The sequence below is a fragment of the Chanodichthys erythropterus genome, chromosome 18 (genome assembly GCF_024489055.1).
Source record: "Chanodichthys erythropterus isolate Z2021 chromosome 18, ASM2448905v1, whole genome shotgun sequence".
NCBI classification, from domain to species: domain Eukaryota; kingdom Metazoa; phylum Chordata; class Actinopteri; order Cypriniformes; family Xenocyprididae; genus Chanodichthys; species Chanodichthys erythropterus.
In genome coordinates, this window is record NC_090238.1 from 36374924 (window position 1) to 36400591 (window position 25668).

Sequence of the window (25668 nt, forward strand, 5' to 3'; positions counted from 1 at the left end):
TATAAACCCTAGAGATGGTTGTCTGTGAAAATCCCAGTAGATCAACAGTTTCTGAAATACTCAGACCAGCCTGTCTGGCATCAACAACCATGCCACATTCAAAGTCACTTAAGTTTGAACTTTAGCAGATCATCTTGACCATGTCTACATGCTTAAAGGGTTAGTTCAACCAAAAATGAAAAATAATGATATTTATTACTCACCCAATAATTGTACTAATAATGGTTACATATTTGATCAAATTTATTATATCTATAATAATTTATGAATAATCACATGGCTGCAAATCAATGCATTTAAAGGGTTAGTTCACCCAAAAATCAAAATTCTATCATTAATTACTCACCCTCATTGCGTTCCACACCTGTAAGACCTTCGTTAATCTTCAGAACACAATTTAAGATATTTTTGTTGAAATCTGATGGCTAAGTGAGGCCTGCATTGACACCAAGATCATTTCCTTTTTCAATGCCCAGAAAGGAACTAAAGACATATTTAAATCAGTTCATGTGAGTACAGTGGTTCAATATTAATATTATAAAGTGAATAGGATATTTTTGGTGTGCCAAAAAAACAAAATAACGATTTATATAGCGATGGCCGATTCATTATGCTCCGAAGCTTCATGAAACAGTGTTTTGAAATCGACCATCACTATATACGTCGTTATTTTTTTTGCCTGACCAAAAATATTTTTGTCACTTTATAATATTAATATTCAACCACTGTACTCACATGAACTGATTTAAATATGTTTTTAGTAATGGATCTTGAGAGAGGAAATGTCATTGCTGGCTATGGAGGCCTCACTGAGTCATCGGATTTCAACTAAAATATCATAATTTGTGTTCTGAAGATGAATGAAGGTCTTACGGGTGTGGAACGACATGAGGGTGAGTAACTAATGACATTATTTTCATTTTTGGGTGAACTAACCCTTTAAATGCATTGATTTGCAGGCATGTGATCATATAGATATAATACATTTGATCAAATATGAAACCATTAATACAATTATTTAAAAGATAAAAGCAATAAAACATAGTTTCAGAATACCAACTAGACTATTTCACTGAAATAGTGTGAGATTCAAAATATAATGTAGCCTAGAAAAATTCTAGTTGGAGAAAACTACAATAATGAATGTTATTTTACTGAAGTGAATGCAAAGCTGCATTAAACCAGTCACTAAAAAGTGAAAGTGAAACTCTGCAAGATTTTTGTGAAAAATCAAATGATAGCCTATGTGACACTGCAATGAACTAGAGCTAGAATAGTGTTTATTGAATAGCTAATTGTAGAATGACACTAATTTATCACAAATGTATCAAGACCTACAAGCAAAAAAATATTTATTTCATTCCAAAACATAAAATATAAATGCCCACTTTCATTTTACAGACACAAAGCTAAAATATGTCGATGCATTTTCAAGGCTTGTACCGCCATCTTTAGGAAGCATAGTGATTTACAAGCGATATAGTCTCTTTTGCAATGTATCTCACACACACATTCTCATAATTGCAGATTTTTAAGACTGTAAACCTCACAATTGTGACTTTTTATATCTTTTTATAAGATTAAATATGACCTATTTTAAAAATTTCAAAAGAAATATGGAGCACAAACAATAACACATGGGGGAACATAGCAAACGAAAATGACCGGACCATGTGTTGTGCCGAATTCTGACCCCTGTCAGATTATCACCCCCCTAGTATTGGTAGGTTTAGGATTAGATGTGGGGTACAGCATAAACATTATAATGTCTATGGGGGAGAGGGGATATGATTAGGAAATCAGGTAGCGATTTAATCGATGGGGGGGGGGGTAATAATTTGGCAGCGAGTCGAAATTGTGCACAACACCGGAACCATTGTTTCGAGGTCCCGTGTTACCCGTGCCGTTCTACTGCTGCGCTCTTACAGCAGGCGGCGCTGAGCAGCTTTGCGGCTCGTGAAGTAGTTTGGTGCTGGAAGTGTGACAGGGCCACTACGAGAAGACCGGGAGCAACAACATGGCACTAAACTTGACTATAAACAGCAGCAACCCACCTCTAGGTAAGTACAAATGCGACGTTTTGCATATATTACAAGCTACATTGCATTTTGCAGATGATCTCGCGCATCGGCTCAATAGACTGACACGCAGAATATCCTCGTGCCGTCGTGGCATGATCTAAAATTATCTGTCTGCCATTCACAGTTTTCATAGGGCTTTTCACCGCTTTTAAATTTTAATAGATTCAAAGCAAGATAATTTACAGTAGTGCTAGTTTGGCACTGCTTCCCTAAAAGTGATTCAGAAATAAAATTTTCGCATGTTTTCGTTATTATGAAGGGAGTTTTGTGAGTTTTGCAGTGATGTACAGAGCAAAACGAAGGTTTCCTTGATTTTAGAGATGCTCTACCATGTATCTAAGATGTGAAAATATCGTTAAAGCTGCTGAATGAGATTTATTGTTTGCTTAATGAATTAAAGTGCGCCATCCAGTGCTGGAGAAGCTGTGTCACCGGCTGATGCAAGTCATTTGAAAGAGCTGTCTGAATCTGTTTACTCCACGCCTCTCTTGAGCAGCAGGATTATCACACTCTTTCTGTTATAAATCTTTGTTTGTAAATGTGTAATCTTTTTAATGGTGTTGTCAGAGTAAAATTATAAATTAGAAATGAAGTGGACTTGCTTACTAAAATCTTTGCAGAATCAGTGCGATAAACCAAAACCAAAATGGGTGTGACAGGTTTTGTGCAGTAAATTTTGGTTTCACCTTAATTGTCAAACCTGATTTTCATCATAAATGAAATTCAGAGGACTAATATACATGCCAAATGCTTGCATAATATTCATGCAGATATGCATTGAGGCAATAGTGTCTAGCTGCAGTATTTAGTTTCAGCTTTTTAAAAAAGTTTAATTTTAAAATTCTAGTGAGAATTAATGCTATAAATAGTGCTTATATTAGTTTTATCTAGTATATTTAACTAATGTAGCCCTGTTGTAAAATGTGTCCCATTTGACTGTATTGTATGATATTATTTCTTTCATGTTCATATTGTTACAAGCATATGACATTATATACATATATATATATATATTTAAATCAAATTCAAAATAAACATTTAATATAAAGTCTTGAAAAATTGGAACGTGCATTTGAAAAACAATCATTTTAAAAACACATTTAAGCTCATAATTTAATAAACTTAAATTATCAAAAGAGATAATTTTTTGGGGATATTTTGTCATGGCATTCCTGCAGAAAGATCTCCATGTCATACCTAAAAACAAAACTTTTCTAAATAGAGAATCATGATTGAGTTGTTGTTGTTTCAAACAGATCTTGATTCTCTTACGATTCTGAACAGACAACTAATAATAATAAAATAATATGATAATTTGTTTACTAGAGATTCTGACAAAATGTTAATTGCTGCAGTCTATTAAAAAAACAAAAAAAAAAACATTTAAAGGGTTAGTTCACCCAAAAATAAAATTGTTATTAATTACTCCCCCTCAAGTCGTTCTACACCAGTAAGACCTTCGTTCATCTTCAGAACACAAATTAAGATATTCATCGCCCCCTAGTGGTGAACCTTTGAAATTTCAAAACGCTTATGACATAACGAAGCCTCGTTTACTGAAATTATGTGACTTTGGCAGTTTGATACGCACCCCTAACCACTAATTTGAAACAAAAGATTCGTAAGGCTTCGAAGCTTCATGAAGCACTTAATTAAAATCGTCCATCACTAGATATTGTTGAATAAAGTCGTTTTTTTTTTTTTGGCACACAAAAAGTACTTTTGTCGCTTCATACATTCCACTGTAGTCACATGAAATTATGTGACTTTGGGGTTGACGGGGTTGACATTTTTTTTTTTAATTTTTTTTTTTAGGGTGGCTGTTATTTTTATTTAAAGAAATTAAACATTGGTTTATATAATGGATTTAAGGGAATAAAAATACATAAGAACGGTAAAAGAAGTTCTAGGTCTGATTATAGTATATAGTTGTAAAAGTAGTCCATTTAAACTCTTTGCAAATTATATTTTATTTAAAAATATGCACACATTTACTCTTAAATGTATATCTAATATGTCAAAAAATTTTTTAAAAAAGCATCTTTTCTCATCACTTTCAGTTTTGAGTGACATCATTTAAATGATAGCATATTTTCAATTCAAAATGTAGAAATTCCATAAGTTAATAAGAGTAATAAGAGTAAAAAAAATGAGTATTTTGCATGTTACTGTGGGTCGTTAAACGTATCCATCGTAAAATAGTTGTCAAATATTCAATGTTTAGCTACTTATATCTTACCACGCACACTCTTTCACTCTAAAAACAAAGTGTTGCGTTGTAAATTCACACTCGTCTTCAGTGAGCAGTAGGCCCCGCCTTCTTTTATCTGATTGGCCATCATTTTGACATTGATGTTAGAGAGCTGAGGCAGACCAGCCTAAAAATGTAAACTATCTGTCATCCTGACAGTGCTGTGTAATGGAGAGCAGCATGAAGAAATTAATGGGAGGGACCTGTCCCGCTCAATTCCTGTGGTGGTTACGGCCCTGCTCTGCTGTTTGCGATATAGGATCAGAATAATGCAGGCTGTTCATAAAGGTTAATTCAGAGGCATTGAACCAGATGAACCACAAAAATGATATGCAAAGTGTTTCATAAGCACAGAATCTAGATGGACCAGTTTTGTTTTTTTTGTTTTGTTTTGAGGCCTTGATGTTATGACATAATTATGAAAGCACACCTGTTTCTGTTACATTTGAGGTTGGGCTTTTTATTGTCTGCTCGCTCAACCTTTCATGATTAAAGAAAATGTGCAAATTAATATTATTGTGACAGTTCAGTTTGAGTATTTGTTTGCAATGTATCAATTTAATTCAATGTATTATGTAATGTTGTACATAAAAGAAGGGCAACAATGAAAAAGTTATGTTAATTTTTTATAATGCAGGACCATGTAATTTTCAGCTTGGTTTTGTGTTTGCATGGCTTTGCATACAGCTGGTACAGTATTAGATTGACATTGCCTGTTTTCTCTGTAATTCACCTCTCTGCCTGTAGGGGCACTGTTGACTGCTGAACATGTGAAGGGAAGCGTCAATCTTTCTGTGGAGGAGGGCAAAGACACCATGCTCCATGTCTCTGAGTGAGTATATGGCCTGTTTGAGAGTAGAAGAGCATGCCTTATCTATAATATATTAATTATAGAGATTTATCGACACATTAGGAGGATACACATACACAATTTTTTCTTGTTTTGTCATTTATATATGCATCATTCTGTCTTATTTCCCATTTCTTCCATTCGGTGTGTCTCCTTCAGTCAGGTGCAGTTCAGTGACGTGAACTCCATCACGCGTTATCTTGCCCGAGTGGCTCCGGCGTTGGGACTGTACGGTTCCAACATGATGGAGCAAACTGAGGTTAGGTTTGGGAATCATTTAGAATACGACATTCCACTGACTCTCTATAGCATGTTACAGTTATTTCATCGGTTAACAATTTTGTTGATTATGTTCTGTCTTTTGCAGGTTGATCACTGGCTGGAGTTCAGTGCCCGTCGTCTCTGTGGTCAGTCAGATCTGTCTTCTGCTCTGGCAGATCTGGATAAAGCTCTGGCACTGAGAACCTTCCTGGTGGGTCACAGTGTGACACTGGCTGACCTCTGCATCTGGGCTGCTCTCAAAGGTCAGTCATTTGGCTATGAGGGAAATTAGACTATATATTTTTTTACTTATTTGAGATGCACCGATTAATCGACCAGGGATCAGAATGATCCGGTGACCGCATGGTCAGTCTTACATCTTTCCGATTCTGAGCCGATCATGTTTTATTGAAAATTAAACAACACTTGATCAAAGTTTAATAACTGCCTTAAAGGATTAGTTCACTTCAGAATTAAAATTTCCTGATAATTTACTCACCCCCTTGTCATCCAAGATGTTCATGTCTTTCTTTCTTCAGTTGAAAAGAAATGAAAGTTTGAGGAAAACATTCTAGGATTTTTCTCCATATAGTGGATTTCAACAGGGTTCATTGGGTTGAAGGTCCGAATGTCAGTTTCAGTGCAGCTTTAAAGAGCTCTACATGATCCCAGATGAGGAATAAGAGTCTTATCTAGAGAAACCATCAGTCATTTTGTAAAAAAACATAAAAATGTATGTACTTAACCACAAATGCTCGTTTTACACACTTATAACAAAAATCTTTTATTTAAACCCATGAAAATGCAGATCCTGTTGTAAATAATAGTGAAAAATGTTTAAAATCATTACCCCTTAGCAGATTTTGATGCATAAATATATGCCAAATCAAGGCATCTTAACATTTGCATAACATGATTCTCAAGGAAATGGCGAGTCGCAGGCCAAGCCAAGCTCCTACCCGCATCTGTGCCGCTGGTTTTCGTTCCTGAGCTCTCAGGTGCCATTCAGTTCTGTGGGCAGTAAATGGGCCAGCAAGATCGCCCCCAGCAAAGCCACTGTGAGTTTATTTTGTTGGCTTATTGACAGACTATTGCAGTTGTGCCTGTCCTTTTGTGAAAAAAAAAGAAGTTTGAAACAAGCCACTTTTCTGTTTAAAGCTAAAATTGACTTTGAACTTGGAGCATACCTTTAAATGTTAATGAAGTTGTTCATTTGCATGTTTTTTTAGTAACTTTAAACCACAAACATGCAATGCATCTCCTACACTGATCCCTTTTTAAAGTTCCAAACTATGTTTTTAGCCTGTGGAGAAGGAAAAAAAGCAGGATCTAGGAAAGTTTGTGGAGCTACCTGGTGCTGAGATGGGCAAAGTGATTGTGCGGTTTCCACCTGAGGCTAGTGGGTAAGTAGCCTTAATGCCTAGACAATAAAAGTCTTTCACACAATATATTAAGCCTTACATTGTTCAAACCGGAGTCGACACTGATGGAGAGACTCAGGACGTTTCTGAATGGTTAGTGGATAAATTGATGTAGTTGCTGTGGAGTTGATTCAACTCATCCACTAGCATGTGTCGTCATGTTAATCTTTTGTGCAAAACCTGTATGGACGCCCACTATGTATAGTGTACCTGTTTGCCAAACGGAGACATACACACCAAGTTAACATTTATGATTGCTGTCAAATGCTGTGTATGGCCTAATGTTTTTTCCAAAATATCGCTCTGGCAGAAACGCTCCTTTTTTAGCAATCAAGCTTGCCAGGGTCAACTTTCAGGCTATCCAAGCTAACGAGACTCTAAATAGTGTTGTGTGTTCGTTTGTGCAGCCAATGACAGAACAGTTAGCATGCTTTGCTCAAACTTTTGCCATTGCCTTAGAACTGGTATACCGTTGACGCATGCGAAAATAAAATGGCGACGCCGTGTGTGGAAACGTGTAGATTAAGCAGCAGTGATATTATAATAAGATCCCCTTCCTACATCACTAGGGGAGTGAAATCTGAGCAGCTCCTTTTTTACATGCTTGCAGAGAAAGGCTTGCCAAAATTGTCTCTAATTTATGTTTCCATCGCAGATACCTGCACATTGGTCATGCCAAGGCAGCTCTACTCAACCAGCACTACCAGGTCAATTTCAGGGGCAAGCTCATCATGCGTTTTGATGACACCAACCCTGAGAAGGAGAAAGAGGACTTCGAGAAGGTATTTTGCCTGCTTTCATACTAGGGCTGCACGATTAATCGCATGCTATTCTCACGCGCATTTCATCAGTAAAGCCGGTTCCCTGATTACCGCTAAATCACCATCACCTGCTTTCAAATGAAGCGGCATTTAATAGACAGAGCCGTAGATCACTGAAAAGCCACGCAATATCGCGTTCATATCGCAGATGAATCGCCTTCGATAATGAACGCGATATTGCGTGGCTTGTCCGTGAACTACGGCTCCGTCTATTAAAAGGCGCTCTGTTTAAAAACAGGTGATGGCGATTTAGCGGTAATCAGGGAACCGGCTTTAATGACGAGACACGCATGACAATCTCATGCGATTAATCGTGCAGCCCTAATTCATACACGATTATTTCCCATGTCCTCAATAAATAGCCCATTTATACTCTTTTACCCCAAAAAATAAAAAAAAGGGGTTCCTCACACTGTACCTGCATCTTTGGCATGAGCACCAAGGCTCAATACATGTCTAAAACATGCAACTTCCAAATAATTATCTTTTGCACCCCTGGCTAAGCTTACAACTTTTGCTGCAGGTCATCTTGGAGGACGTGGCCATGCTACAGATCAAACCAGACCAGTTCACCTACACAAGCGATCACTTTCCCGCTATCCTGCGCATGGGGGAGAAACTTCTACAGGAGGGAAAGGCCTACATAGACGACACTCCTCCAGACGTCATGAAACAAGAAAGGGAGCAAAGGGTCGAGTCTCACAACCGTAACAACTGTGAGCATTATCAGTATTGGTCTTAATATTTGTTTTCACAGTAATTTGAGGTTTTATACTGAACATATTATCCGTCTCTCGTCAGCTGTGGAGAAGAACATGCAGATGTGGGAGGAGATGAAGAAAGGCACAGAGTTTGGCCAGACCTGCTGCATGAGAGCGAAGATTGACATGAGCTCCAACAATGGCTGCATGCGTGACCCCACACTGTACCGTTGCAAGAACGCTGCTCATCCTCGCACCGGCAACACTTACAAGTGAGTGAACGACATACAGTTGTGGTCAGAATTAAAATTATTTTCCTTCAATGAAAGGTTAGATTTTTGCTAATTTTATGAATTAAAGATTAAAAGGATAAACAGTGCAGATTGATTTTTACAGTCACCTTTGATCATATTTACCAAGGGTGCCAATAATTCTGACCACAACTGTACTAGTTTTTCCAGCATACTAGCTATTTTTTATTTGGTCTTAGTCTTGTCAAATGTTCTTTTATTTTATTACTTTTTTTATCATTTTAGTCAACCAATCTGTTTGTTGTTGGGTTTTTTTAGTCATGTTTTAGTTGACTTCGGCCCGGTTTTATATATGTAGCTTAGATTAAGCCAGGATTAGGTTTAGGGCTGTACGATATATCGCACAATACCAAAAATAACATTGAACTTGAACGTGATTAACGCTTTAATGCGATTCTTAGTGCGATTATGAAATCGCAAAGGCTGTGATTGTTTTTTTATGCGCGGCTTGTCAATGGAGTATGGCTCCCAAAGCTAATCCATCTGAAAGCACTGCGAGTTTGAGTTGCTTATAATGTACATTTGAGAAAGCAACACGCGTCAAACATCTTTCCAGACATGAGAAGCATTTATTAACAGCTTGCCCAACAAAAGAAATCATTTAATAATGTTTTACTCCAAACTCACTTCATAACGACAGTTGAGCATCCTTCTGTGAGATGATGTGGCTTCTTACACAGAATAAGGCAGTCTGTGCAATCAATTAAAGCATTTCAATCTTCTGTTTATTCAGCTACAGCAATAGGATGCTATCTTCTTCTGCAGCAGGGTATATTTTGAGTTTCTGTGCAAGAGTGCCTTCTGGCTTTTAGGTGGAGCAGCATTTACTACTGATTATAGAGCCGTACAGCTCTGACAAGCTGCGCATAAAATAATTGCAGCCTTTGCTATATCGTGTGCGATTTTATTGCGATAAATCATGCAGCCCTAATTAGGCCTTACTTTAATTAGGACATTTAAAGGATAAGGACATTTTCTTCAATACTGATTGTTGATATACTCACAGTAAGTGTTTAGGCATGTTGGTGTCATCTGTGTCCTAGTCACAGGGAAAAAAGGTTGTCATCAAACATTTTCCATCATCGTTTTCATTAACAAATTTGTCACTGTGTTATACATGCTACTGAATTGATGGCCAAATGATGGCCCTCATTGATGTTCTTCTTATACTTTCTTTTTCACTCCGTCCATCCAGAGTGTACCCCACATACGATTTTGCATGCCCCATTGTGGACAGTGTTGAGGGGGTGACTCATGCCTTACGTACCACTGAGTACCATGACAGAGACGAGCAGTACTACTGGGTAATAAATGCAATTGGTCTGCGTAAACCGTACATCTGGGAGTACGCCCGACTCAATCTTAACAACACTGTGCTCTCCAAGAGGAAGCTCACCTGGTTTGTCGACCAGGGCTATGTGGATGGCTGGTGAGTATCGTGAGATCCCTCACTGTATTCGCTTTATAGAAAAGAACTCTTTTGGATTGCATGGTAAAAAGGTTTTTCTTGCTTTCCCCATCTTTCCTTCCTGCAGGGATGACCCGCGTTTTCCCACAGTCAGAGGTGTACTACGTAGAGGAATGACTGTGGAAGGACTCAAACAGTTCATTGCAGCTCAGGTATGTGTATTTCTTGTAGGGCTGTCGAACGATTAATCGCGATTAATCACATACAAAATAAAAGTTTGAGTTTGCATAATATATGTCTGAGTAATGTGTGTAAATAATATGCATATATATATATATATATATATATATATATATAATTACACAAATTAATGTATATATTTAAGAGAAATATGTTATGTACAAAAAATGTATTTATAAATAATATAAATTATATAAAAATATAAATAAATGCATATACTTGTAAATATTTCTCAAATATATGCATGGATGTGTTTGTATTTATATATACATAATAATTACACATAGTACACCCACATATATTAGGCAAACTCAAACTTTTATTTTGTATGCGATTAATCGTTTGACAGCCGATTTATAGAAGACATCAGTCGCTATGTTTCCATTGACTTATTTTTATGCGCATTTTAGGAAATCGCATACAAAAAATGCTGGATAGAAACGCCAAGATGCGCATAAGTTCTGAAAATGGGCATAAATTTAGGAGCTTAACTGAGACTATTAATGCGATAGGAAAACGTGCATAAACTACGATGGAAACACTAAATTCCTGAATTTGCATAAAAAAAGATGTCTTTGCGATGGGACGGCGTAACTGGACCAACCAGCTTACTGATCTCGTTGCACAGCATCTGAAATGCTGTTTTGGTCATTCTGTAATGCCTGTTAAAGTGGTTTGGTATAATTCCCTCCCAGAAGCGCCAAACGCTAGGCATCTGAGAGCAAGGTAACATTACAGCGTTTGAGTTTAGTAATTTACATACACGTACATATATACGAAATTATTATATACAGTGGCTTCTATTGCAGCTACTTCCATTTTTCTTAGTGGTATTTAGCGCTAGTTTATCAGGAAGTGACGATGTTCACTTCGACTCACTGAATGGAAACACTTCTTTATTTTAGCAAATGTTTTATGTGATATTCCAAATTTGCACTTTTGATGGAAACACAGCTATTGGTCCATAAAGCTTTTTTTAATCAGCTTTTATAGCTATTAAACCTTTTCTTTTTTAATATATAAATTATAGTTAGTTTTGTCCTCCACATCTGCAGTCTTTACACTTCAGATTAAATTTTTTTTATCAATCTGATTCACATTTTTCTTTTCTGTCCATTCCACTGTGTTACAGGGAGGCTCGAGATCTGTAGTCAATATGGAGTGGGACAAGATCTGGGCTTTCAACAAGAAGGTAAATATTAAAACCATGTCCAGGGTCCATCATGGCTGCACCTGTTCTCCAGCTGGTCCTTGTCATCCCACTCATTCACTGGTTTAAATACCCTGAATAGCTGGCTAACATCTCTGTATTCTTTCAGCAATATTCTGTCAAGCAAAAATTTAATCTGAAACTAATTTTCAACAGTTTAGCCTCTAATCTCTCTAGTCCCTCAGTATGCCATTCAAAATTTGTGCTTCTCTCTGCCTTTTACATTTGCACGTCACCCTCCCTCCCACTCTTTCTCATTCTCTGTGACTAACTTAAAAGCACTTGCATTTACTTGTTGTTTATTAAAGTCAGAGTAATTGAGAGTATTTATAGAGAGTATAATTAAAATAGGAGCCACTTGTTCTATGTTGCTTTTAACGTTGCTTTCATGTGTTATAGCCACCATCTTTCAAAAGCTGCACACATTTGTAATCCTGCGTCTGACACGTTATCTAGGCCTCATTTCCTGCATCAAGCATGACCTGAGCTCTTTAACACACTGCTCATTAGCTGCAAACTTTAGTTTTTCCTGGTTTGTTACCATTCATTTTTTTCACCCATTTCTTAAATGGAATACTTCACCCAAAATTGCAAATTGTCATCATTTACATTTGTTTTCATTTTTGGGTCAATTATTGATTTAAAGGGCTAGTTCACTCAAAAATGAAAGTTCTGTCATCGATTACTAGCCCTCATGTCCTTCCAAAGTTCATCTTGGAAATACTAATTTAAGGATTAGTTCACTTCAGAATTAAAATTTCCTTATTTTCTCACCCCCATGTCATTCAAGATGTTTGTCTTTCTTTCTTCAGTCAAAAAGAAATGAAGGTTTTTGAGGAAAACATTCCAGGATTTGTCTCCATATAGTGGACTTCAGCAGTTACCAATGGGTTAAAGGTCCAAATGTCAGTGCAACTTTAAAGAGCTCTACATGATCCTAGACGAGGAATAAGGGTCTTATCTAGAGAAACCATCGGCCATTTCAGGGCTCAACGCTAGGATTTTTTCTACTGGCCCAGTTTGGCCAGTGGTTCAAATTTTAACTTGCCCCGCCAGAATTTTCACTGGCCCCACAACAAAAAATTAATACAAGTAAAATATGGGCCTATAAAATAGCATAGTTATTGTTTTCGTTGTCTTTGCTCCATTTAAACTCAATAAATAGGTTTATGACACCAAAAGCTATTAGATTAACTCACTCATATTTGAAATATTGTTAGACAAATAAACAGTAAGTAATAAAATAACAAATAATCAAATTACGGGTAATAGCACAAATACATACAACAGAACAAACATATAAATAAATAAATTGTGCTTTTCAAGTTTTTCATGTAGGTTTACACTAGATTTTCAGGTATAGAAATTGTAATCTAAATGTATAGCTAAATATATAACTATAGATTAAACTTTTATTAAAGTTATTCAGTCAAGAGCACTTACAGATGCATAAAATGTTTTTAATGTTGAAAATATAAAACGTTAAATACTGTTACTTGAAATTATAAAAAAAAAAAAGACACTTTAAATGCGGAATTAAGCCCGCCAGCAGGTGGCAGTGAATCACTGTTAATGAGCGAATCAGATTCAACCGATTCATTCAAACGGCTGATTCATTCAGGAAGTGTTGCTCAGAGACACAAAACATTTCTGTGGACTTTTGAACTATTTTCGTTGGCGAAATACAGCGAAACAAGCGATTTGGTGTGTAGAATGTAAGTCACTTGATATTAAGTTCTTGTTCATTAAACTGTACTCTGAATAAAATCAATATCACATTTGTAACTTAATCATGCTAATATTTGGAGAAAAACTGCACTCTTTGTGTAATATTGGTTAACTATATTAAATGATATAAATATTAAATATATACAGGGGCATTTTTGCCCCTTATCTTGAATTCTGGGGGCATTCTAAATGCATTTTAATAGACTAAATCACGCAGTGAAAGCGTGCATCTAAATATGCATGCGCACTAGTCTAACCTACTAGACTACGTCACGTAGTGTATGCGTGCACTCAGTGGGTATTTTTTTGTTTGTTTTTTGTAAAGTGAGGGACATAATCGATAATATCAGATCGTTAAATCAACAATTACAATATCATAGACTATATATATCGCACACCCTACAGCACTGACCTGATTGGGCAAGTGACCGTTCCGTCTGCTGTCCCGAGCGTCGTTCACACTGGCCCCGGGCCATCGGGCAGTCCTTATTGTCGAGCCCTGCATTTTCTCATTTTCTTTAAAAATAAAAATGTATTTACTTTTTAAACACAAATGCTCATCTTGCATTGCTCTACGATGCGCCACGCATTACATAATCATGTTGGAAAGGTCACGCATGACGTAGGAGGAAGTACCAATCTCATTATCTCCTCCAACTTGAAAATTGTTGTTTTACCTTTTTTTGTAAAGGGCGTTTGACTAGTCTTTGCACGTCCGCTTTGTTAACACTTGCTCGGTACTTCCGCCTACATCATGTGTGACCATTCCAACGTTTCCAGTGTAATGCGTGGCGCATCGCAGAGCTAGTTGCAGGATGGACATTTGTAGTTAAAATAATATACATTTAAATTTTTTAGAAAATGGCCGATCGTTTCACTAGATAAGACTCTTATTCCTCGTCTGGGATCATGTAGAGCTCTTTGAAGCTGCACTGAAACTGACATTCGGACCTTCAACCTGTTGAACCCCAGTGAAGTCCACTATATGGAGAAAAATCCTGGAATGTTTTCCTCAAAAACCTTAATTTCTTTGACTGAAGAAAGAAAGGCATGAACATCTTAGATGACACAGGGGTTAGTAAATTATCAGGAATTTTTAATTCTGAAGTGAACTAAACCTTTAAGATATTTTTAATGATACCCGAGTGATTTATTTACTCCATTGAAAGTCCATTCCAACAAAATCCTTTGTCTTTTTAAAAGATTTCATAAAGACGTTGTTAAAAATAATCCATATAAATCAAACAGTTTATAATTACATATAAACAATGATCACAGCACATACAAAAATGATGTACAGAAGCTCAAACATGCATGCTTGACACATGCAAACCTCATATGTTGTTGCAAGTACGGATGAGCTTTCGTTGATCATATATGATGTGCTCTACATACAGTGCTTAACACATTTATTAGCGCTTTTCATAATAAAGAGAGAAAACAAATATTCTAGGAATCTGTCAAACACGTTTAAAACTAAAAATTTTACTGTCATTTATTAAGCAAATAACAAACTGAAATGACCAAATAGTCTTTATTCACACATAATAACCAAAAAACGTAGATGTTTTATTTTTTATTTTGTATGGTCTATTTTGGTCTTGATAAGAGCTTGTGTTCTTGCTGGCATTGTTTTTATGTACTTTTCCACAGTCTCAGATAGTTTCTAGTTGTCTTGCTTCTGATGAAACTTTTGTTGCGATCTATCTTTCAATCCATTAAATCCGAACAATAATTATATTTTAGCATTAGAAACACTACTGTGACTGAAGAGCTTACACATACTCGTGTGGATTAACCATTACAGAAACATAAAATAATGATTTTGGTAATCACCAATACTGTTAGTTTAGGGCAGCTAACACAGACCTTACATTGGGCAGTGGTCTAAAAAAAAGCACTATGTGCAATGTAGAGCCTAATTTGGATCTTTACATCTTATAAAGTGAACTTGTCAGATTAAACCGCTCTATTCAAATGGACCTCTTTGAAAATGTCTTTATGAAACTTTTAAAGTTTGGAGGAGCTTTCAGTGGAGTTAAAGAAATCAGGTTTCATTATTTCAAAGATGAACAAAAGTCATACAGGTTTGGAATGACATGAGGGTCAGAAAATGATGACAGAGTTTTCATTTTGGGGTAAACTAACCCTTTCACATCATCAACTCTTGGTACTAATTTGTGTAAGAGCAGGAATGTTGTTTTTGTAGCAAGGAATTATAAAACATCTTAATTTGTTCAGAGAAATTTTAGCCATTGCCTCTAGTGGGTCAACTTCTGGTCAGAGTGCCCTGATTTAGGTTGGCACAGGAGCGGTAATGCTTGTGATTTCATATCACATTGAAACACTTCCCGTTCTGTCTGTCTCTGAGCTCTGTGTCCCCAGTTCTACATTAAATTGCATCTCACTCTTCTGTTTACAAGCTGCCAGTTAGCTGTAAAAAGGTACTCCTCTTCCTCCTTCCTCTTGTTCCTCTTCCTCGTGTTTCCCCTGCCCCTGTGTTGTCTGCTCTTTCTTTCCCTATAACTTTCTATTTCCTGATCTACGGCTTTCACAAAAATCCAAATTGTTCATCTGGCAGATGGATTCTTCACTCAAAATATGAAAAATCCCTCATCATTTAGTCGTTCCAAACCATATGATTTTCTTAATTTCTGTGAAACACAAACATTTTGCAATTTCCTGGCTGCTTTTAACATAAAAGTTTGACCTTACAACCTGAAAGACCTGCTGTCTGTTATGATGTTAACATGAATATGAGAATCTTCTTTTTTTTCTGACTACTTCAGTCATTACACGGGAGGAAAAAAACAAATATCTGCCAATATATCTATCTTGCCGATATATCGGTCAACCACTATTTAACAGTATGTTCGTTTTTGATGCGCTTAAGAACTGTAAAATTTCAGTGGTATTGTATCGCCTGCTGAAATGATTGGTATTTGGACAACCCTGGTCTGCAATCTTGCACTTTTTTCCTTCCGACTTCCTCTCATTTGCAGCTTCTATCTGTGTTTATCGCTCATTTCCACCCCTCATACAGCTTCTGGCAGATTCTATATTTTAAAGTGAAAATACATTTGAGCAATTCATGGTGTTCAGTCAAACTTATTCAGCTTTAGCACTCCCCAGTGACACATTTCAAAACTTTTGCTCTTGATAACCTGATAACATTTGTCAGCTCCCTCATTTCCCCTTCAGATAACATTAATACTTACTGTCTATGTTGTAAACCTACCAAAATAAAGGCTCCAAGCAGTTTTGGGCAGTAATTATGTTTGGCTTCCCCTGCTCTTCATATCACTCTTCTCTACCTGTCCTTGTTCATCCTGTTTCATCAGTTGATCTGTCCACCATTCAGAGCAATGTGAGAGCAAAGAAGCGTTGGTGGTTTTACTTGGACTCTTATCTAAAGAATCATTTGTTCCCCTCTCTCTCGCCCTCCCTGTATAGGTCATTGACCCAATTGCCCCAAGATACACTGCCCTACTAAGCTCGCAGGTTGTGCCAGTCTTTATTTCTGAAGCCAAGGAGGAAATGAAAGAGGTTGCCAAGCATCCCAAGGTAATAAAATCTGCATGCACGCACCTCTAAAGAACTTGGCAGTAGTTCAATTCATATATAGGTAGGCAATATACTGTATAAAGAAAGACGGTATAAATTAGGCCTTGTGATTTGAGTTGCATCCTATTTTGTGGGGATTTGCAGAATGCAGATGTGGGAATGAAGCAAGTGTGGTACGGGCCAAAGGTCTTTATCGAGGGTGCTGACGCAGAAACGTTCACAGAGGGCGAGACCGTGACCTTCATCAACTGGGGAAACATCATCATCACAAAAATCCACAGGTAAAACTTTAAAAATACAAGACCCCTTTGCAACTCTGTTACAATTTAAAATCTTTTTTCAATTTTAATACATTTTAAAATGTAATTTATTATTCTAATTTATTATTTTTTTGCAGAATTCTTTGATAAATAGAATGTTCAAAAGCATTCATTTGAAACAGATTTTTTTTTAACATTATAAATGTCTTTACAGTAATTTTTTGATCAATTTTATGTCATGGCTGAATAAAATATTTCTAGGGCTGCCCCTTAAAGGTGCCCTAGAATCAAAAATTGAATTTACCTTGGCATAGTTGAATAACAAGAGTTCAGTACATGGAAAAGACATACAGTGAGTTTTAAACACCATTGTTTCCTCCTCCTTATATAAATCTAAATCTAGACCTCCAAAAAAACAGCCGAATCTCAACATAACACCAACTGTTACATAACAGTCGGGATCATTAATATGTATGACCCCAATATTTGCACCAGCTCATGTTCAAGGCATTAGACAAGAGCAGCCAGTATTAACGTCTGGATCTGTGCACAGCTGAATCATCAGACTAGGTAAGCAAGCAAGAACAATAGAGAAAAATGGCAGATGGAGCAATAATAACTAAAAATATCATGTAATCATGGATCATGTCAGTGATATTTGTAAATTGTCTTTCTAAATGTTATGTTAGCATGTTGCTAATGTACTGTTAAATGTGGTTAAAGTTACCATCGTTTATTACTGTATTCACGGAGACGAGTCGTCGTTATTTTCATTTTTAAACACTTGCAGTCTATATAATTCATAAACGCATCTTCATTCTTTATAAATCTCTCCAACAGTGTGTAATGTTAGCTTTAGCCACAGAGCACAGCCTCAAACTCATTCAGAATCAAATGTAAACATCCAAATAAATACTATACTCACATGATCCGATGCATGCATGCAGTATGCATGACGAACATCTTGTAAAGATCCATTTGAGGGTTATATTAGCTGTGTGAACTTTGTTTATGCACTGTATATAGAGTCGAGAGCTCGGGCGGGGGCAGGGAGCGCGTGATTTAAAGGGGCCGCAGCCTGAATCGGTGCATAGTTAATGATGCCCCAAAATAGGCAGTTAAAAAATTAATTTAAAAAAATCTATGGGGTATTTTGAGCTGAAACTTCACAGACACATTCAAGAGACACCTTAGACTTATATTACATCTTGTAAAAACTGGTTCTAGGGCACCTTTGACTAATTAAAATTTAGTCAGCTAAGCCTTTTCTCATCAAATATTAGTCACATAAAGAAAAACTTCAGTGCATGACGGACAGATCAATAACACAAGTGGTCCATGTAGTAATTATATAAGACAGGAATTCTAAATGTTTGCCTATTCATCGACCTCAGGCATGACTTATCATTTCAAATGATGAAAGTAGTAGCCTAACATTAGCCACTTTACATGGCCGCTCACTCTGTTAACCTAGATAAATGTGCTCTATTATTAGGCGCAGATCCAAGTGTGTGGAGTGGAAGCTAAATTAGTGCCTTGATGTGTTTAACTTAACCTGCATGTCTCTCTATAGGCGTGTCCATTATATTGAGATTCATTTTTGCAGCTGACACTAAACCAGAAAACACTAGTTTATTAAAGGGACAGTTCACCCAAAAATGAAAATTATCCCATGATTTACTCACCCTCATCTTCTTTCAGACGAACACAATTGGAGGTTTAAAAATATCCTGGCTCTTCCAAGCTTTATAATGGTAGTGAACGGGGGCTGTGATTTATGCTTTGAGGCCTCAAAAAATGCATCCCTAAGTTATAAAAGTAATCCACATGGATCCAGGGGGTTAGTAAAGGCCTTTTGAAGCAAAACGATGTGTTTTTGTAAGAAAAATATCCATATTTAAAACTTTATCAGAAGCTCAGAGAATAGAGCAAAACAAAACACTGATCATGAATTAGAAGTTTTTAAAGAGCAATGTCAGAGGATTTTGATCTAAGAGAAGAGGAGCTTGAGCCGTCATGAGTTACTCATTTGGTGCAAGTCGACTTATGCAGTATGCATACGGTCCTCTGGCGGAAACTATTTGAATTTATAAAGTTGTAAATATAGATATTTTTTTTACAAAAACCCATCGCTTCACTTCAGAAGGCCTTTTTTAACCCACCGGAGCCGTATGGATTATGATGTATCGATGCATTTTTTGTGCTTCAAAACAGGCCCCCCATTCAATACCAGTATAAAGCTGGGAAGAACCAGGATATTTTTTAATATAATTCCAATTGTGTTCGTCTGAAAGAAGATAGTCATATTTACCTAGGATGGTTTGAGGGTGAGTAAATCATTGGATAATTTTCATTTTTGTAGTTGTTGTTGAAACAGTCACAATCACTACTCAAGATTTTTGCGTGCACTTGAGAGCTTAATTTATATTTTTTAAAGGCTTATTATTATGGTTTAGTATTTCAATGTAATGTAGAACTACAGGTATGTAAGCAATGTTACACAGGTCTATAATATTCTTGCTCAGCCCTACATGTAGATGTGCTGCTGATGTCTTCTGTCTTGGTGCCTGCAGGGACAGCAGTGGAGCGATCTCGTCTCTAGATGGTCGTCTGAACCTGGAGAACACTGATTATAAAAAGACCACCAAGATCACCTGGCTTGCTGAATCCAGCCGTGCCCCCCTCCTGCCCGCTGTGTGCGTCAACTACCAGCACCTCATAACCAAACCAGTCTTGGGCAAGGATGATGATTTCAAGGATTACATCAACAAGAACAGCAAGGTGTGGTACTCAAGTCTGCTGGGGTATTGTCTGTGTTTCTATGTTGTCATTTGCGCAACAGTTGAGCAGTTTTTTGGTAGTGTGAACTAGGGTTGTGCCAATGGACGATATCATCGTCCATCGTGATGGCTGACCGACATCACGATGGAGAGACAACATATCTGATACTCCGATTGTCAAATATGTGAAAGTGATGTGTTTTGCTGTTTAAACAACTTTATAATGATTGCGTTAGTTGAGCTATACACGTTATGGGCGTCGCCATGTTAGTTCGTGCCGCAGGTTCTGTTGGATTCACAACATCTTATATGCATTTAAACATCCGAAACCTAAAATAAACATTATGTGGTTGAAAACACTGCATATTTGTGATATATGAAAAGTGCTGCGCGCATCCATCTCTGGTTTAGAGATGGACGCGCACATTTGAATTTGGCAATTGATCACGTGATGCACTGCACTGAACGTTCTAATCACACCGGTGTGATCGTACGCGTCAAAGGGATAAATGAAGTAATAAAGTAAAATAATGAATAATAATTATTTAATAACGAAAAATTAAAATACACCCCCCCCACCCCCGACGATATCATCGTCCATCACAATGTTTTACTGTAAACATCGTCAACTGCCAATTTAGGGGACATCGCCCAACCCTAGTGTGAACAGCAAAAAAAATAAATAAAATGAAGATCACATTTTTATTTTTTTTTTATTTTTAGAGTTCTGTTCTTAGCTACTTTCATTTGTGGAAATAAAACAGACATAAATCATAAATTCTGACTTAACTCTTCATCACATTGCAAAAAGGCATGTATTTCAGTCTAACTGTATATTTGTCAAATGTTATGTCATATTATTACAATTTAAAGTAGCATTTTTTTAATACATTAAAATAGAGAAGAGCTGTTTATTCCTGTGATCCAAGCTAAATATTCAGCAGCATTACTTCAGTCTTCAGTATCACATGATCCTTTAGAAATCATTCCAATATGCTGATTTGCTGTTCAAGAAACATTTATCAATGTTGAGTGCCAAAAAAAAAAAAAAATTGCTGCTTTTTATAGTTTTGTTTTTCAAGATTCTTTGAATAGAGTTCAAAAGAACAGCATTTATATGAAATACAATTTTTGTAGGTTGTACTGTCACTTTTGATCAGTTTGTGTTTACAGTAGTTAATATAGTTTAAATGCTGAAGTGTATTAACAGTAATTTTGTTTCCAGATAGAGGAGAAGATGGTTGGAGACCCTTGCTTGAAGGACTTGAAGAAAGGTGACATCATACAGCTGCAGAGACGGGGTTTCTATATCTGTGATCAGCCTTATGAGCCAATCAGGTGTCACCTCTAATCTGTTTAACACATTGTTATAAATCTGTTGTAATATTTAAAGTCCACCTGTGGTCAATAATTGTATCCCTTAAAACTCATTTTTGATCACTAAAATTACATATTTAAATGTTTGTTTTTTTTCCTGTGAAAAAAAAAAAAAAAATTCATGCCTTAAAATAGCTTGAACATAAATCTACATCCTTGCTTGATTTAGTATACGCGGATCTATGAATATGCTAATTAGCCCCACCTCCACTCATTCACATGAGCTCAGAGATCCACTCGGTCAACTTACTGAGGTAAACGCTGCACAATATTGCTTTTTATAACGTCGGACACATAACAATAATTAATATGATTAGCCTTTTGCTTGACAACGTTATCAAACAGCTTATAATGTGTTGCTAAAGTTACAAACCATGTTCTTGTTCTCTATCTCAGAGACTCAGATAGCTGCCTTATAAAAATTGCCATCCTTACAAATGCTTTAAACAACAGTGGAGAAAGGCATAGTTCATCATAACATCGTAGTATACATCATATACATAATCACCCGCTATATTGCTAAATCTACCTGATTTTTTTTTTATATCAATATAAAAATATACTGGGATAACCTGGCTTCATTTGAGACTCAACTGCTTCAGAGTGGCCATAGTTAATGATATTCTAAAGTACATTGATGTGATTGGTTACAAGGTAGTTTGTGATGTCAAAAACACATTTTTGAAACTGTCTTTAAATCACTGCCGTTTTAAAGAGAAAATACTCAGCAATGGTGTTGACTTGCCATTTAAAAACACCACACAGACATATAAACAAAATTAAAAACTTGATTTTCACCACAGGGGGACTTTAAATTTTTATTTTTTATTTTTCAGTTTTTATGCTCTGTTTTTAATTCTGTACTTTGTTTGATTATTAATTTAGCCCGCACAGCTGCAAGGAGAGTCCCTGTGTCCTGCTCTATATCCCAGACGGACACACAAAAGAGATGCCCACTGCTGGCTCCAAGGACAAGAGCAAGAGCCAGACAGCTGCTAAACCTGTGAGCCCCGAATTGGATCCATTCATTTGTTCTCCAAACCAAGTTCTCCAAGTCTGTTTTCAAACATTGAAGAAAATGATCACTCTTGTCATATTGTTCTTCCTTCAGGTGAAGGCTGAGTCTGCTCCTCCGAGCAAAGCAAAGCCAGCTCCTGTCTCCAGCCCTGTGCCATCAGCATCAGGAGATGTTTCCTCCCTATTCTCCAGCATTGTGGCTCAGGGAGACCTGGTCCGGCAGCTCAAGACAGACAAGGCGCCTAAAGAGCAAGTGGATGCTGCTGTAAAGCAGCTCTTGGCTTTGAAGTCAGAGTTTAAACAACTGACCGGACAGGAGTACAAACCTGGCATGGCTCCACCTACTTCCACCCCAGCACAGAAGAGCTCTGCCCCCACTCCTGCAGCAGGAAGTCCAAGCCCCGCCTTCACCGGTTGTCCGTTCACTCGTGTTGCTGAACAAGGCGAGGTGGTCAGAAAACTGAAGGCTGAAAAAGCACCCAAGGTCTGTTTCAGTTGCTGTTGCATACAGCATTTCTGGCCTGCCTCCTACTATCCAGTCACTTTTTAAGAGTCTGCTTCATTTAGGGTGCTTTTGGTTGTTTTGAGAGTTTCATTGTTGACCATATCTTCATTTTACAGGAGCAAGTAGATGCTGCAGTAAAACAGCTCTTGGCTTTCAAAGCTGAGTTCAAACAGCTCACTGGTCAGGACTACAAACCAGGCATGGCTCCTCCCACAGCATCTCCCCCACAGCCCGCCCCTACATCTGACTCCTCCCCTGCTGCCATATATGGTCTTGTGTCTGAACAGGGGGAGTTGGTCAGAAAGCTGAAAGCAGAGAAAGCACCAAAAGTGAGACTATAGTTACATCTTTACTTAGATTTTCTATATATGAATGTGTGTTTGTGTATAATATATATATACAGTACAGTCCAAAAGTTTGGAACCACTAAGATTTTTAATGTTTTTAAAAGAAGTTTCGTCTGCTCACCAAGGCTACATTTATTTTATTAAAAATACAGTAAAAAACAGTAATATTGTGAAATATTATTACAATTTAAAATAACTGTGTACTATTTAAATATATTTGACAAAGTAATTTATTCCTGTGATCAAAGCTGAATTTTCAGCATCGTTACTCCAGTCTTCAGTGTCACATAATCCTTCAGAAATCATTCTAATATGCTGATTTGCTGCTCAAGAAACATTTATGATTATTTTCAATGTTGAAAACAGTTGTGTACTTTTTTTTTTCCGGATTCCTTGATGAATAGAAAGTTCAAAAGAACAGCATTTATCTGAAATACAAAGCTTCTGTAGCATTATACACTACCGTTCAAAAGTTTGGGGTCAGTAAGAAATTTTATTTTTATTTTTTTGAAAAGAAATTAAAGAAATTAATACTTTTATTCAGCAAGGATGCATTAAATCAATCAAAAGTGGCAGTAAAGACATTTATAATGTTACAAAAGATTAGATTTCAGATAAACACTGTTCTTTTGAACTTTCTATTCATCAAATAATCCTGAAAAAAATATTGTACACACATATTTTGTAGAATTGTACACATTAAATGTTTCTTGAGCAGCAAATCAGCATATTAGAATGATTTCTGAAGGATCATGTGACACTGAAGACTGGAGTAACGATGCTGAAAATTCAGCTTTGCATCACAGGAATAAATTACTTTGTGAAATATATTCAAATAGAAAACAGCTATTTTAAATTGTAATAATATTTCACAATATTACTGTTTTTACTGTATTTTTAATTAAATAAATGTAGCCTTGGTGAGCAGACGAAACTTCTTTTAAAAACATTAAAAATCTTACTGGTTCCAAACTTTTGGACTGTACTGTGTAATGTAATGTAATGTAATGTAATGTAATGTAATGTAATGTAATGTAATGTAATATAAAATATAATATATAATATAATATAATATAATATAATGTAATGTAATGTAATGTAATTAATATAATATATTATATTATATTAATTATATTATATTATATTATATTAATTATATTAATTATATTATATTATAATTAATATAATATAATATAATTAATATAATATAATATAATTAATATAATATAATATAATATAATATAATATAATATAAATTATATAATATATATTTTATACCATTTTTGTTCTCTTAAACTATTTTTGTTTTATAGCACTCAATATCTGTTGCAGAAATGTCATTAAATATATATTGCAAATAGGGTTGCAAAGGAATGGAAAGTTTCCAAAAACTTTCGACGGGAACTTAACCTGGGGAATTTTGGAAATATTCCAATTTGGAAACTTAACAGGAATTTATGGGAATTCATTGGAAATTGAGAAATTTTATACAGATTTATAATATTTATATAAAATGTATCATATAAAAACAAATATAAACATTTTGTTTGGTCATAACATGAAATAAGATGTTTATTTTTCGCATTCAGTTAATTCTTATTTAGTAATGTAAATTAAATATATTTTTACTGCAGCAATTATGTGTTATTTCAGTGTCACATGATCCTTCAGAAATCAGTCTGATTTTACTGATTTGATACTTATTTGTTATTATTGTTGGAAACAGTTGTGTTAGCATGTTAGAATGATTTCTGAAGGATCATGTGACACTGAAGACTGGAGAAATGATGCTATATCAATTATTATACCATTATTTAAAATTGTAGTTGTTTCACAATATTATTATTATTATTATTTTTTTTTTTTCTCTCTGTATTTTTGATCAAATGTGCATGTTATGGACTGGGGGGGATGCACAGTGCATGCAGGGTGTGTGGCCTCAATAGCCTGCAGTAAGTAGTGTGCTGTGTGAGGAATGTGAAGTGTAAAAATTAAACTAAAATTGCATTAAATATGGTTGTTTTTCCAAAATTATGTTGCAAGATGTTTTTTCAACTACATTTAAGTACCCTGTTATAGGCAAACCTGCAATTTTGCTAATTCCCATATATTCCCATTAATTCCCATATATTCCTGTTATTTCCCATGGAAAGTTTCCAGCTTTGAAAATTCCTGGAATTGTGCAACTCTAATTGCAAATAATAGCTTTATATTATATATAATAATTATATATAATTAAGTCATATAATTTGTTTATATATACGTTTATAACATAAATATAATAGCTTTATGTTTATTTAATATATATATATATATATATATATATATATATATATATATATATATATATATATATATATATATATATATATATATATATATATATATATATATATATATATATATATATATATAATATTTTTTTTTTTTTTCTTCTTCTTCAGTAAACGGTGTTTAATTTGTAATTTACTTGTTGGTAAAGCACCGTGTTTTGTTTTTTTTTCCTCCTCAGGACCAGGTTGATGCAGCAGTCAA

At 35.7% G+C, this 25668-nt stretch overlaps 1 protein-coding gene across 1 annotated transcript in view; it reads left to right on the forward strand.

Annotated features, from left to right (window-relative positions):
* The first annotated feature begins 1914 nt into the window (after positions 1 to 1914).
* Positions 1915 to 25668, forward strand: part of eprs1 (glutamyl-prolyl-tRNA synthetase 1) — a 34235-nt gene continuing 10481 nt past the window's right edge. Inside the window, exons 1-20 of the mRNA XM_067367559.1 lie at positions 1915 to 2060; positions 5080 to 5164; positions 5342 to 5441; positions 5550 to 5706; positions 6368 to 6501; positions 6746 to 6846; positions 7520 to 7646; positions 8209 to 8401; positions 8487 to 8658; positions 9893 to 10126; positions 10233 to 10317; positions 11478 to 11537; positions 16737 to 16847; positions 16992 to 17128; positions 19681 to 19888; positions 21113 to 21225; positions 22150 to 22267; positions 22376 to 22765; positions 22903 to 23115; positions 25646 to 25668. The exon at positions 25646 to 25668 is cut by the window's right edge and continues 220 nt beyond it. Of these exons, the coding sequence (XP_067223660.1) occupies positions 2018 to 2060; positions 5080 to 5164; positions 5342 to 5441; positions 5550 to 5706; positions 6368 to 6501; positions 6746 to 6846; positions 7520 to 7646; positions 8209 to 8401; positions 8487 to 8658; positions 9893 to 10126; positions 10233 to 10317; positions 11478 to 11537; positions 16737 to 16847; positions 16992 to 17128; positions 19681 to 19888; positions 21113 to 21225; positions 22150 to 22267; positions 22376 to 22765; positions 22903 to 23115; positions 25646 to 25668 (2804 nt within the window). The 5' untranslated portion in view covers positions 1915 to 2017. The remainder of the gene's footprint in view (positions 2061 to 5079; positions 5165 to 5341; positions 5442 to 5549; positions 5707 to 6367; positions 6502 to 6745; positions 6847 to 7519; positions 7647 to 8208; positions 8402 to 8486; positions 8659 to 9892; positions 10127 to 10232; positions 10318 to 11477; positions 11538 to 16736; positions 16848 to 16991; positions 17129 to 19680; positions 19889 to 21112; positions 21226 to 22149; positions 22268 to 22375; positions 22766 to 22902; positions 23116 to 25645) is intronic.